The sequence below is a fragment of the Gigantopelta aegis genome, chromosome 4 (genome assembly GCF_016097555.1).
Source record: "Gigantopelta aegis isolate Gae_Host chromosome 4, Gae_host_genome, whole genome shotgun sequence".
In the NCBI taxonomy this organism is placed as follows: Eukaryota; Metazoa; Mollusca; class Gastropoda; order Neomphalida; family Peltospiridae; genus Gigantopelta; species Gigantopelta aegis.
Genome location: NC_054702.1, coordinates 100,033,252 through 100,049,391, shown reverse-complemented (window position 1 = coordinate 100,049,391; position 16,140 = coordinate 100,033,252). Strand labels below are relative to the sequence as shown.

At 34.9% G+C, this 16,140-nt stretch overlaps 1 protein-coding gene across 2 annotated transcripts in view; it reads left to right on the top strand.

Moving 5' to 3' along the window:
• The window catches only part of LOC121371569 (5'-3' exoribonuclease 2-like), a 52,846-nt gene extending 47,955 nt beyond the window's left edge, over window positions 1-4,891 (top strand). Inside the window, exons 32-33 of one of the 2 annotated variants that reach the window (XM_041497566.1) lie at window positions 1,116-1,365; window positions 1,875-4,891. In XM_041497566.1, coding sequence (XP_041353500.1) covers window positions 1,116-1,365; window positions 1,875-1,937 — 313 coding nt within the window. In that variant the 3' untranslated portion in view covers window positions 1,938-4,891. Of the gene's footprint in view, window positions 1-1,043; window positions 1,366-1,874 lie in introns of both variants that reach the window. The other variant, XM_041497565.1, reaches the window with a different exon arrangement.
• The last annotated feature ends 11,249 nt before the right edge of the window (window positions 4,892-16,140 follow it).

Below are 16,140 nucleotides of genomic sequence, written 5' to 3'. Positions count from 1 at the left end.
TTATTTCTTCCACTCATTTTCTAGACAGAACCCTGGTCTATATTTCTTTATCTCTGCTTAGAATTTTATATAATACATTTAAAAGTAACATTTTAAAAAATACCATGTCTGTAATGATCTTTACATTATTATTCCTTTAATTATCATTTTATGACATTTTAGGTATGTTTCAGTCATTGAAAATCATGGGTTTAATGTCTAATAGCATAACAGATGCTAGCTACATGCTATGGTCATGAATATCTAGAGTAATATTGCAAAATATTAGGGTGTAACTTTGCTTTATGTATTTGAATTGTTTCCAAATCATCGATAAGGACTATCACTGCTATTGAAAATCACTATTTTTATCATCAGTTTAACTAAACTGCTTAGTAATGAAAAATATAAATGTAAACAATTTAAGGTATAATTTTCGTTGTATCAAAGATTTCTAATCATCTGTGCAGTGTTTCCAGATCTTCCAGTTTTTCAAAATGTTCAGTATTCATCATACCAAACTTATGGTTTTGGTTGATACATGGCAAATATTCTGAATGAAGTCAACCATTTTAGACCATTGTGTAACTCTAACCCTAGGACCAGTGTCAGATCCTGAAAATCAATATTAAAATTGTCGGTACGTAATGCAGTGGTAAAGTACATGCTTGATGTGCAGTCGGTCTAGGATTGATCCCCAACGATGGGACCATAGAGCTATATCTTCTCACAGACAGTGCACTATGACTGGTATATCAAAGGCTTTGGTATGTGCTAGCCTGTCTGTCGGATGGTGCATATAAAAGATCACTTTCTACTAATGGAAAAATATAGCGGGTTTCTTCTTTAAGACTATATGTTAAAATTGCCAAATGTTTGACATCCAATAGCAGATGATTAATAAATCAATGTGCTCTACTGGTGTCGTTAAACAAAACAAACTTTTAACTTTATCAATATTAAAATTTCCTTATTTGTTTTCCTAACCCACTTTCATCTCTGACTGCTACAAAGTCCTGAACACACAGTATTTGCTGATTACTGTTTTGTGTTTGTATTGACAGGAACATTTCAAATTTGTTAAAGAAATCTCAAGAATTACTGAGTTCCCAATTTGGCCAATCTTCTTCATACAGGGGATACGGCCAATCGGGGAGCAGCAGCAGCAGCAGCAGCAGCAGCTATCAATGCAGCCGAGACGACGGTGGCTACAGAGGAGGTGGGGGAAGTGGCGGGCAGGGGGGAGGTGGAGGACACGAGGCAGGAGCCTACAGTCAGAACGCGTATACAATGGGAAGTCAAGGAGGGACATACATGGGCTACGAAAGCTATTCATCCACAAACTACTCCAGTCAGAATACAGCCGGATCATATGCTCAGGGCACAGTAAGTGTTAATGTCTCTGTGTTTTTTGGATTTTTTGCCCTTTTTTTACCCCCATAAATTAACATTATGATCTCAATTACTTTTTAGTGTTGTAAATGTAAACTAACATTCTTGTACATATTTCAGGATTTCTTGAAAATATAATTATGTTAACAAATTAGCATATTTTCAATGAATTTCTTTTTAAAAAGAAATGCCTTGCATCACAAACAAATTCCCCAACAACCCCATTGTTTAAGGTAGCACATTACCATATCTAGCATCTCACTGCATCAAAGGTTTTGGTGCCCCACTCATCAGAACATTGAATTTGACATGCTTTGATATTTTCCAGTGTTATAAGCCTTTCAGGTTTACTGTACACGCATTGTTTGACTATGATGAATAATGTCAAAAGACAGACATGCATCACTGACACTCTTGACACCAGGCATGGAAACACTAACACTTTATGTTAGGTCGTGTTAGCTTTAATTCAATCAAGTATGTGTTGTTTTTCTCTGTTCCAGCAACAAGAACGGTTTCGTCCTTTACCTGGTCAAAGACCAGATCAGAGTGGCCAGTGGAGATAGAAGAAAGCAGCATAGATGTGTATGTTGATTATGGAGAACGAGGTCGAAAGACAGACATACAGTGCAGAAATCAAACTGGGCTTTTTTCATTGGTGAACTGAAGACCTATATACAGGGAATGAATAAACCTATGATGCTACAGTTTTGAAAACTATTTGTTGACTTGTATAGAGTGTGAAATAGAAGTCGAGGCATATTGTAGGATGATTGTTGTCAATTCTGTTACACAAAAGGTAAAATGTACTGCAAAAATTAAGCAAGGTGTGTCTTATGTGGTTCAGTAGAGTGACGTACTTTGTTATATGAATATGCAAGTAGTGGCTTCAGCTGGTAGATTTTATTGAGAAAAGGACTTCAGTGTGAATGAATGGCTGAAACATGTTCCTGATGAATCAACTTCACAATGAACTGTATGATGAGGCCTTGTCATGCCTGACTCGATACCACTTGTACATAAAGTGAAAGATACAGTGGACACATTTTTGTACCTTTATTATGTGAGCATTCTTGGAGTATTATTGCTGGCAAGCCAGTAAAAGAAGTGAATGTCCAATTGAAAACTTGGACATTATTTTAATATTTTTGTTTTAGTTCATTATTGTGGAGTTTTTTTTTCTTTTTTTCTTTTTTTTTCGTGTTTTTTTTAAGTGTGTAAGAACTATTTGTGAATTTTAACATTAGCAAGCAAAGATTTGGTGCATTAAAAAAGGGGAGTTAATCCAACCTTAATATTAATGGAGAAAATTAGGATCTGGCAAAAACCTTAATTTTTATCTACAGATATGATGCAAATTTATATAGGGTTATGAATAAAATTAAAAGAAAAATATTGTATGTAAGTATTGAGAATTTGTTTTTTAAATGGAATAATTGTTTGCATATCATTTCAGTTTTGCTTTTTAGAAACCATTTTTAGTATATAGATCTGAAGAAAATTGTATTTTATAAATTTTAATATGTAATATGCAGACACTAAATATGGAAGTTTGACACCCAATGAAAACATTTATTACATTTGGGCTATTATATAATTATTTTGGACTTGCAGATAAACCATAATGTTTTAAAGCAAACATTCTCCATCGTAAATTAATTTTAAACATAGACACATCCTTAAAGGCTGACAAAAATTTGAATACAATTTGAGATTCTGATATCAATTTATGCTTTGAGACCAAAATAAGTTTTTATAAGTAAAGGCTGTAGTCAGTTGTGTATATTTTGAAACCGTCATGCTATTGTTATGTGTTGAAAGATAATTTGTAAATATTTTTAATACATCCTTATGGTGCTAGTTAAACATTCTAGCACTGTATTGTATTCAAGTATCTATAATTTTTATTATATACATTTTGTACATGCATTGAAGTCTTGAGTTACTGTTACCCACCTTTTAGCTAAACATGTGTAATGTCATTCATCCAGACATTTTCACCCAATGTATACATTGAAAAGCCTAATTAATGTGTTACAATATTGATGTATCTCCTTAGTGGTACACAAACAGTACATCAAGTGATCCATTTATTCCATTTTATTTCCTTATTCTAAGTCTACTGTTACATCATATTCTACGTTTTTTCATCTGCTACAATTTACACAAGTATCGTTAATCTGCTTTTGTCTATTTTGTGATATTGGTCATCATTAATTTCCCAGGTATTAACATTCCGGCTGTATTTCAGGATATGGTTTACAAATTTTAATGATATTTAATGTACATTAACATCAGGTCACCACAAAAACATTTCAGGAAACTGTATACATGAGTGGCCATTAGATTCCATTTATCTTACAAGTTGTTTTTTCTCTAATAAATTTTAAAAACATTTATTAGAATTAGTGTAGGGTTAGGGATAGTGATATACAATACCTTTTAAAACATTTTGTTCTATAAAACCAACATAATATATAATAATTAATATTTCGTAATCCAATTACGCTACATTTTGCCTTTGAATTAGTAGACATTTTGAATATTCTGTTTAAGATTTCCTCCACAAGAGTGCTTTTGGAGGAAATGTAGCACAGAAGACAGAATGTGGCATTATGGGACTAAAGGTTCATTTTATTCTGTATATGTTTGGTTAATTCCATCGAAATAAAGCCTATGAGATTTATAAGTATTACATATTAAATACTAAATACTAAAATTACATATTAAATACATTTTTTAATTTAGAATACAGATTATATAGTGTGTATTTTTAATGTGCTTCTGGCCATTCTAATGTTTGCAGTAGCCTAAACTGGATTTTCCCATCCATTAAGTTCTTATGTACAATTTGTTTTATTTTTTATATAATACCCAGTTATAAAAATATAAAATTGAAGAAACAAAAGTTATTATAAACATTAGGATGATCAAATTATTTAGAATATACAGACACTGATATCCCAAACATGAAAATGTATATATTGTTTAGTGGTTAAAAGGGCTGTTAGTTTAAAACATCTTACAATGGCAGAAAACTAAAATACTACAGCTTGTCTATCTAAAGCCCATCTTTCACTAAGCCTGCATGAACATAAGCATGTTTGATACTTGAATGAAACTGATTATTTCGTAGAATCATGTGATATATGAGTGTGATCATGGTATTGGTATTCGTCTTTGGATTAATCTAGTAACTGCTCTTTAATTTTATGTTGTTGTTTTTGTGCATTTTAACATATAATTTGTAAATAATCTTGAAGAAAGATTATGCTAGTAGATGTATAGTTAATCATGTTTTCACCTTGGTTTATTCTCTGTATTTTTAATGTTTGCTAATTCTGATTCACAAACCATTGCTTGTATTCTGTGGTAAGCATTGAGTATCTATTTAAATTATTAGCACATGTAATTTCATAGTAATTTTGTACCTTGGCTAGTAAGCAAGGGTGCAACCGAACATGAAATAACAGTTTGTACAGAAAGAATTTGGATATTGTTAATTAAACAACATTTTGTACAGAAAGAATTTGGATATTGTTAATTAAATGTTTTAGAATTAAACTTGTTTCTTAACTGAAACTCTTTATTTTGTTCTTCTCTACCAGAATAAAAATTGATTACTCTTTTTAAAAGTTAAATTGTACTTATATAAAAAAAAAAGTGTTTCAGTCTGTTATCTGCTAAAATCAGGTAGTATATCTATATCTATATTCACAGACATTCAAACTTTACAGATAAAAATCATATATATATATATATATATATGCAGTCTGACATTACTGTTACACCAGGTTCTTCTGATACCTCTGTTGCTCATTAATAACGTGCTAATACATGGCTATATGTAGGTTTGTGGTATACATGTACATCTGTGTCATTACTTGTCTATTTTGTATTTGTACAATATCAGTTTGGGGGGTTAGCAAGTGTTCATGTGACAGGTGTGCAAAATATACATGACAGATACATTTTGGGAGTCCGCAGATACCTCTATCCAATAATTAATTTCCTATTAACATCCATTTGACAAAACTATGAAATATTAAATATATCAGAAATACAGACTTTTTGTTGTTTATTTGTTCAGATTAATTTTGAGATATTAGATGGTAATGCACTGGATGTTTTCAGCAATTCTAAATTTTAGCACTACCCAAGAACAATTTCAGTCTTTATTTGCTGAAGAGCTCACAGTAACACTTTGTTTAAAGATGATGCAACATTTTCCACTTTTTATTCAATGTCATTTTCATCCCATATTTTTATATTGGGAGGACGGTTGAATATGAACCTAGGGACCCTTTTGTCTATATTTTCCCTCTATTTCTGTATAAATAGCCCAATACTGCACTGTAAACAAATGTTTTAGCCAGAACTGAGGCGTTCAGCCTAAACCCCTGATAATCAGTGATATAAAAGGTTGGAAAAAAAGGGGAAAATGACCCTCTAAATAAACACAGTGCTAATCCACCAAGGGAGATAATTTTAGGTTATTAATAAATTGAACTATTATTGAACTTCATACAAGCTCATTAAAACTTAAACACATGTAAATTTTATTTACTATTGCTCTGTGTTAGTTTGTGTAATGCATAATAATTGGAGTTTTTTAAGAGTAACATTTTACAGAATTACGTTTTCCTTTGGGTAGCTTATAATCCAGTATTCATAGGTTGTCTCACATCCTGTTGACACTTATTTAATTTTAAGAAAAAAGTTCATTGATTTGGAATTTAAGCATTCCGCTTTCTTCATGATACTGGAACAATTTGCTTTTCATAACCAATTTATGTGTTGTTTTTTTTGTTTTGTGTATAGCTTGGTGTGGTGTGTGGTGTGTTGTGTTTTGTGTTATGTATTTCACACAATATATTTATCAGATATTTCTATAAAAAAAGACCCTTGCAAGTTTTTTGAAGGTATAGCCTGTTTGGTGGCAGCAGGTAGACCGTTTGAATATGTTGAAGTGTCGTTAAACATATTCGGTTCCTTTCCTTTTCAATAATTATTTCCATGTTTTCAAATACAAATCTACTTACCTTGACACCCACTATCTGATGACATGTATTGTTTTTGTGCTGGGCTGTCATTCATTCATTCTGACGCCATATAACAATAAATACAATGTGTTGAGTGCCGTCGTTAAATAAACAATTTTTTTTTTCATTCATTCATTTTCCAATTTGTGAAAATAAACAAATATTCAAATGCAAAAACAAATTAAATTTTTTTTAAAATTATTATTAAATTATTATTAAAAGTACCAAGCAACTTTACCAATTGTGGGGAAAACCTTTTATCAGACCTAACTTAATATATTTATAGGACACATCAACTAGAAGACAAGACACGGCATACCATAACGTTTAATACATCATATGAGAAACGTCCCCTTGCACTGACGTCATTGGACGGAGCAACCATACAGAATCGGTTTTCTGATTTTAATGAAGCTGGATTTGCATTGTATTGGCTCGAGCACTTGAGAGCCCGCCTCTCAAAGAAGCTGTCGGCTGAAAGATTAGGCACTGTGTTCAAATTAACTCCCCAAACTGTAATCAGATTCGATCAAAGTGGGTTTCTGTCCTCGCAATTGTCTCCTGCTGTTGGCTTCAGCTACCAGTCAATTACTCACCATCGCACCCCAGATAATTGTATGTTTTGCCTTGTCCAATTAGATGAACCCGCCATTCAGTGAGACCGCTTCCAAGGGAAGCAATAGAGAAGAAAGCAGCAGGCGGAACCAATGGATGCACGAGTTTGGTGGTCCAGAGTCCCATCTCATTTGGTCGCATGGTTTAACACTTGTTTTAAGTATCTTAAAGGTGTCGGTTAATAGGGCATTCGTTTTATTGACATATCCCTGATATGATGTCTAATGAAAACAAAACTGCTGTGTGTGTATGTGGACTATTATTCTCCGAGGTGAAAATTAATAAGTTGACAACAATACTTTATTTATATATATATTTTTTTTTATCAAAGTCGGGATATGCAAAAACAATTTAAAGATTGGTGACCAGTTATAAAACTTGACAGTTTTATTTGTTTTAATTAAAAAAAACCTGGATCCTAATTGTTGCAGTACTCGGAATACGCATTGGCAGTCTACATGTGGGCTTTACAAACAGCCTACGGTTATAAAACTAGATTAAAATCTTTTAATAACATCATATGCATTCAAATTGTATGGAGTTGTTATAACTTGGGACTCTTTAAGACTTGAGTCTAGTATAAGACTAAAAGTTTTATAAGCATTTCCATTTCTTCCCACACAGTTACAAAGGTTCATTACAATCGAATCTGATACATTTAGTTTTATGGTTAAGATATTTTTTAACCCAATATCACTTTCCTTTTACTTTGAATTCTATATCATTTCTTCCCAATGTTGCAGGTCCTGTATTTCATCTTCTTTTGCTGTTATCTCCACATCCTAGTCCTTGTCGTTCTAAGTGCGACAGGTATTGGTCTCTTGGACCCATTCGTGCCACACACCTTCAATATCCCATCAGATTTTGCTATCCGCTTGGTCCAGTTGGACATTGTTTAGTGGGCATGTTTAGCATGGAACACAGACAGTTCTTAAACATTCTGCTGACATTATCCATTTCTGGTCGTCCTGGTGTTTTATTGTAGTAACTCAAAATTACTTTTATGCGAAACAAAATTCCTACATTACATCGGAAGGTAAGGTCATCTTCACTTGCATCCACTTATACATTTTATTAACTCGATTATAATTCTATAACTAATTAATTCAGTCACATTTTTACATTCCATCGACCTTAAGGCCATTATTCACATCCCAGTACTGGCTTCTACTCCGATTAAGTTTTAACGGACAGTCGGGTTAGCTAAAGCGTGTGCCCAGGAGAAAAGGTCGGGGGTACTTTTTAATCCCACGAATACATCTATATATAAGGTTTACGCACGGCCAGTCAGCCCTGTGGTTTCAACTTCTAACATCACCAACCACGGGATTCGGGGTGAAGGACAACTTAGGTGTGTTGGCTCTTTTACCGTATTCATTCAGATTTCATGTAAGCCAAAAATAGCATTCAACCCAAAACCACACCGTGTGGCATATCATATCGTCTGTATTTTTATTGTTAAAAGGTTCTACACCATGGTTCACAAGACTCGTGTTTCTCAAAGTGTCATTCACACCCACTAACCACCCCCAAGATAAGACACCCAACAAAGGCTGTGTTGAAACCCCAGCAAGTACAAGACATATACTGTCCCACTACACACGGTCTCGAGAGAGCAGCCAAGAGTGTGGTTTGAAAACATCATTACTATCGAGACTCCCTTGTCCTCTCCGGGCTAGGCTCGATCTCTCCTCACTGTTGTCACGAATAGTCAGACTGGAGTGTCATACAGACTGCTCTTCTCTTGGATAGCTTTTATGTATCAAAAGTCGTCACTTTGATGTGGACAGGGCGAATCGGTGGCATTTAATTGGGATGGCTTAATGAAAGGGCGTTTGCTTGATGGCAATTGAGCACAAACGTTAATTTGCAGTATTCCTGGAGCACAAATCGTTTGTAGCTATATTTGGTTTATATTACAGTCAATTAACCGGATTTAACCGGATTGGTTGTGAGGTATAGAAATGCTGTTTTGTGTAGCTTTTAATTGTTTTAACAAAACAAAATTCGAACAGACAACATTTAAAATGGGATTCTTTGAAGGCAATTGCGACAGAATTAAAGCAATAATAAGGAAGGAAATATTTTATTTAACGACGCACTCAACACATTTTATTTACGGTTATATGGCGTCAGACATATGGTTAAGGACCACACAGATATTGAGAGAGGAAACCCGCTGTCGCCACTTCATGGGCTACTCTTTTTCGATAAGCAGCAAGGGAACTTCTATATGCACCATCCCACAGACAGGGTAGTATATACCACGGCCTTTGATATACCAGTCGTGGTGCACTGGCTGGAACGAGAAATAGCCCGATGGGTCCACCGACGGGGATTGATCCCAGAGCGACCGCGCATCGAGCGGACGCTTTACCACTGGGCTGCGTCCCGCCCCTAAAGGCATAATAACCCCATGCATTATAATGTACTTTCATTGCGTTATAAGAATGGGAAAACAACGTAAAGTAAAATATATGAGGTAAATATTTGTAAACAAAAGTATGTCCAGCTACATTTTCACACGACTGTTAAAAAAGCAAAAATATCAATATTTTGCAAAACATTCATTAAGTATTTGCCTCCTCCAGCAAGTGCTATAAAAATCTATTCTTGCGACTCATAAAGCTTGGTGTTCGTTTCTGCTAGCTGACAAGCCATAAACTGAAACAGTGTTTTCTTTCCTTATAAGCTGGCATATACATCAACATTCACACATCTCAGTGTGGTATGGCGTGTACATGAAGGATACACATAATGTCCCAGTAAGAAAATCAAAAGTGAAGTCAGAGCACGAATACCAATTATAAAGGTTACGCTAATACATGCAGTCACCTCAGTAAATCTGTATTCACGTGTTGACGAGCGCCAAACGCGTCTGATTAAGCCAATTGGACACATTCAGCCCTGTAATTGTAATCAAATTTGATGTCGAATGAAAACGGGAATAGAATCGGTTGAAGGCGCCGCATCTCGAATACACCCAGTCCATTTAAAACCGGCTTCTTTACAGACGTCAACCACCTGTTGTATCAACACGTTTTAGTATGCCCCGGGTTTTTAGTAAAACGTAGACACCACCTTCACTTTATATGTACTCTGAAATCTTAAAGTTCTTAAATACATTGATCTCCATAGAAAACACACCAGTCAGCTTTATAGTTGTTAAAGGGATATGTGAATAATAAAAAAGATACATTTAATAACTGATTTTTGTATAAGTAGATTTATTCTAGTATGCAATAAATAACCCAGATATTGTGTACATGAGTTAGGTTATTATGTGTTTTAGAGCAATTTCACATTTGCGATAAACATAACAACTGAACATTGGGTGATGCGTTTTAAGTGGAGTTCTGGTTAAATACAAACAAAGGAATATGGCCAAAATTTTAACTTTACTTTCCGCTATATTAATGATCTTATAGCATTCAATAATAGCAGGATTACAGATCACCCTTCCATTGATTTACCCACACGAGTCAGAAATAAAAAGAAACATTTGAAGGTATTAAATCAGTTGCATACCTCGATCTATGCATAGAGATTCAAAGCAACACTGGCCTCCAAACTAAACAGTGTGACAAAATGTATGACTTCAATTTTTCAATAGTCTGTTTTCCAATAGTCAGTTTTCCCTTTATGCCGAGCATTAAACCTTCTTCTCCAGCTTTTTGTTTCTATATATCACAACGTCTAAGATACCTTAGGGTTACGATGTCCAAGAACGCCAAAGGACATTCAAGAAGTTTTATGGTAAACATTTGGAGACTATATCTATTAAATACTTTGAATCTGTACATGCTTTTCGTCTCTTTGGTGAGACTCCTGCACATTTATTTTTTCCATCGTTTTAGATGAAGTGACAGACTTGACAGCTGTGGTGGCAGTACTCATAACGGGTGCCACCAGTGGGCAGGATATGCTCAACTTTCGCAAACACCTGATATCATCACTGCAGGGCCGTACCCTGACCAAAATCCATGGGGGGGGCACTAAATTTTATAAATAATTTTTAACATACTATAAAGATTAAACATTTCTATGCTATTACTGGAGATATATAAAAAAAAAAAAAGGACAAGATTTTCAGGGTGGGGGGGGCAGCTACCCCCCCTGCCCCCCCGGAGGGTACGGCCCTGCACTGTTATGAAAGTGAATCGTGAGTGTATGTCATCACAGCTGTACTTATTCCAGTGAGCTCTGTCCTGTGCTAGTTTTGATTTAGTAAACTAGTCTGAAAATGGCAGTCATCTTTGTGGCGGTGCAAGAGGAATGAAATATTGAGTAAAAGATGTTCTCGGGAGTAGCTGGCTTATATAGACAAGGGACTAGATAGAAATTCATGGAATCACCCACTAGTTTGCCAAATACCCATTCGACTCTACATTGTGCAGAGATACGACCCTGGGGCCTAATTCACTAAACTCTCGCAACTTTGCGATCTCGCAGTGCAATGCTAAAATACTTGCAAAGAGGATGCTTTGTTGTCTAGCAGAGCCTTAGAGACCTTTGTGAATTAGGCCCCAGATCAGTATATATAATTCGAATTTACAAAACGTTTAAATGAGAAAAATGATTAGTTGAGTTTGATAAAATAAATATCAACGATTAATAATCCGCTAAGCTTCTACATCTATTTTAAAACATTACTTATAGTAAAGTGGTGATATTGATTACAAAATGCCATAAACCCAGGGATTCATAGTTCTATTTTGATTTGAAGAAAGTTTTTAAGTGCACTTTTAAAATGGACGTAGATACTATTGGAAAATGTTGCCCTACACAAATATTCCAATCACACACAAGTTAATTCCACTATATAAGCATTTGGCAATTTTAGTGAATATGAACCATCGGGATCATCATGACCAAGGCACATTCTCTGCTCAAGACCATTACACCGGCATTTTTGACCGATATGCTCGTGGGTCTTGCACTGCAAGGTACACACCACCAAATCAAATCCCATAGACGACAACAGTAACATATGTTGCTAAAACTGCTACATGCATTGTTTAATCATTATATCATGGATAAAAAAAATCGTGTCTTACGTTGTTAGTTTGACACATAACGGAAAGCGTCTTTGGTAACCCTAGTTCCACACAAAAATGGTCATCCTATTTCCAGTAGACCTCGCACATTTCATGCACAATAATAGTTGGTACACTGGCAACAAATGGCATGGTCTGCTAGACCTTTGGCGGTAATTACTCTTCAAAAAAGTAAGGGAACCTGGAATATTAATGTTAATATCAACTATTAGACATCCTAGTAAAGAACGTTCAGGTCTGTTTATCAACACACCGAAACACATTCCATAGTTTGCACATGCATCACGCAGTTGCCCCGTACTCGTGCGTGGGGTGTCATTCTCGATTTTGACAATTTTCAGGAAGGCCCATTAATCACTGTATAACATTATTTCTGTCAATCTTTTTCATTCTGTTGATCATATAGTTATTATTGTTTTGTTTTTAGTCATTTTTATTGTTTGAATTTGCGATTTACTGATAAAAAAACGTCAACTTTCAAATTTCACTTCTGACCCTAATCGTCCTTCAAGATCTTTGGTGGTCATAAAACCTACTGTAATACTGAACTACCGGTTGTAATGTTTGCCCAATTAATTCACTATTATCATATAACCATTCACCACAGCTAATATACCTTACAATTTTGGCAATTGTAAATTCTTATTAGAGTTCCCTTACTTTTTGTGAAGAGTATACAATGTTTTCTTTTACACCTTGAATCAGGTCGTATCGTCCCTTGGTGTATATCTTGTATTTTAAACGTTGGGCTAGGCGCAATATCAAATCGTCTTATAGAACTTGGGTTTGGCGTGATATCAACTCATTTTAAACCTTCAAGAAAAAAAAGTTTGTTTTGTATAACGACTCCACTGAGCACATTGATTTATTAATCATCGGCTATTGGATGTCAAACATTTGGTAATTTTGACAGTCTTAGAAGAACCCCGCTAAATTTTTTCATTAGTAGAAAGGGATCTTTTATATGCACCATCCCACAGACAGGATGGCACATACCACGGCATTTGATATACCAGTCGTTGTGCACTGGCTGGGACGAGAAATAGCCCAATGGACCCACCGGCGGGAGACCTTTTAAGGTGCAGTATTAAGTCGTCTTTTAAACTCTGAGTTAAGCACGGTATCAACTCGTTTTTTTGACCTTGGAGTACGCGCGGTAGTGACTCCCTTTTAGATATTGAGCAGAATGGTATCTCATCTTTCTATCTTTCAGCAGTCCCCTGTGCTGTTTGTAATTTATCGATAATGTACCAATGTTAGAATTATTGCCACGTGGTGACAGTCTAAGAGTTTGGCCACGAGACCATGACACGTGTTACGAAACCTTCTTGCGGCGAACAAAAGCCCATCATCTGTCATCAGGTCTCAATCGAGGCGTGACTAAACGTTTCGGTAATTTTTTATTTATTCGATTAGATATTATCAGTGATATTTTGTTTCGCGGCTATCACATCAACTTCCGTTATGCACGTGCATTTCAGTTTTATTTATAAAATTGGACTGCAAACAGTTCATAATCTAAAATTACTTTAAATATAATGTGTCCCAACACACCACACACAATTATATAGTTTTTGTTACTAATCTAATGAAGCACCTGGCATTTCATACGTTCTTACAATGGGTCCAGTCTTGGTTACACGTTCTTCACGTACACCTATATACATTTATACGTTTATAGTTTTCATTCAAACCAGACAGTATATAACTAATACATTTATATTATAGTTCACTCTCCTCCAACACTGGTCATTTTTTGTCAGTAAACTGAAGATGCTCCTGGCATTTCTTATGTTTTCAAAACATGTCCAGTTTTCACGAATATTTCGATTCACTTTTGTAAATCGTGTAAATTTGCAAAGACGCAATATTGATTTTCCTCCACTTTCGTTTAAATATTTAATTCACACAACCAACCACATGTCCAACATTTAATAGCTCCTCGCATAGTTCGCATATTCGACTTATCTTTCAGTTTTTTGGTCCATCTAAGGATAAAAGCTCTCAAGAGGCATTTCTGCTGCAAATCTGTCAATACTGAATCGTGCCCATTCGGTGACATGGGTGTTTTTGTTAAGATATACTTAACGAAGTTTTCAATGGCTCTTACCCCGCAAGATAAACTTGGAAGAAGTAGGAGCTAAGAGTTTGACACTTGCAAGATGGTGCGTGAAAATGCGGCTTACGAGAGCCATTGGAACATCAGATGAGCAGCCTTCAAGGAGATTTGGGCACAGTGTGTTCATGCGACAACACTACATATGAGCATTTTCAAAATATATATATTTGTGTAGACTGTTCATTCAGAGTGCTTCACATTTATTTGTTAATTTGTCAATTTGTCTTGCTTAAAATATTAGCGTTGTACATCCTATATGTGTCTATTTGTTCTGATGTGTACATAAGCTAGAGGCAGTGTAGTGATGCATATCCGTTTTGCGCACATCAGGATTTTTATAAATGTAACTAATGAATCGTTAGCTATCTCCTGTAAAGCCCCTCTTATGTCTGTAAAATACTGGTATTGTATCTTCCTCATATGTCGTTGTGTAACGGCCTGAGTTGTAATAAAGTTCTGTTATGTTAAAAAAAACCACCCCCAAAAACAACAACAACAAACAAACAACTAATGAATCGTTAAGATGTGTGGCAATTCAAATCACTTTAACTGGTCATGAACGTAAATATTTATTCGTCTGTAGATAACATTCAACAATTTTGGGATGACCATCTCATATCAAGAAACAGTTTCATACAGAAATAAGATGCAATGTTGTATGGGGATCAATACAAGTTCTTTTAAAGCATATTGAACTTCCGTGTATAGAATAAAGTAATAGTATCGATTGATAAATAAAACAATGTCTGATTATATCAACACGAGCTGTGCGAAACTTGTCTAACATTTATTAAGAAATTTCAGCTATCTGAACAGAAAATATATTAATTTTATTTTGTTTATCTTACTTTCGCTTTCAATTTTATTTACATTTTTGCTTGCTTTTTATGTTTACTTCGTTATTAATATTTATATTCTTAATTATAGTTATAGTCGTTAATATTGTTATTGTTATATTTTTAATTAGGAAAAGGTCTCGTAAGGTGGATAACTTGTGCCCAATCCATTTGTATATTATATCTTATTTTGGTCTATAAATACTTGTATGTTGTAGTACAGATATATTTCTTTGATGGATATCAAATAATATTACACATTAAAAGCTGCTGACATTGACTGGCTTAAAAATGCCGAATACCTCATTTTACTTATTTTATTTAACAAGGTTTTTATGTTTCAAAATACCAGTCACATCATTCATGTGTGTACGCGTGTCTGTGTGTATGCGTGTATGTTAAAATAAAATACAAATAGCTATCCCCAAGTTTTCTGAAGTTAACGCTTGACAAGTATACAAAGAAAGTTGGACCATGACATCAGTTCATTTCTCATTACATCGTCTTAATGCGACGTCTTGGTGCGTTCGTTTGTCAAGCCATTGAGGGGACAACAACGTCGCGTTTTCCATTCAGTCCCTTCTGTACTGTGATTTCTTAAATAGATTCTGAGAACTGTTCGATTGACCTCCTCGTACATGTGTCGCTTCCGACTTTCAAGAGGTTTTCTCGCCAACACCGCGAACCACGTTTCCATGCCGATGAAGATTCAAGTAGGGGTAACCATGGAGACGTTTTTTCTCAGTGAATACAACTATTCTGCAGACCTCTACGGTGACATCTGACACGTCGTTGTACACATGGGCACCCCACAGAACAAAGCCTGTGACAGCGGATGACTAATGAAGCCACAACATAAGTATTTTTTGCTATATATTTATATGCGTCTCAGATGTACTTCACTATATTATATAGTATTATACATGTCAGACTCCTTTATTAGTGTAAACTGTGGAAACCAGTCATTGTGAAGGTAATCCACAAACCTGTCTTAAAGGGACACTTCTGACTTTGCAACACATTGTAACACATGTCTGGACAACAGTTTTTCCAACAATTAAAATTATATTTTAATTACATTGTTCTTGTGAAGAATATCA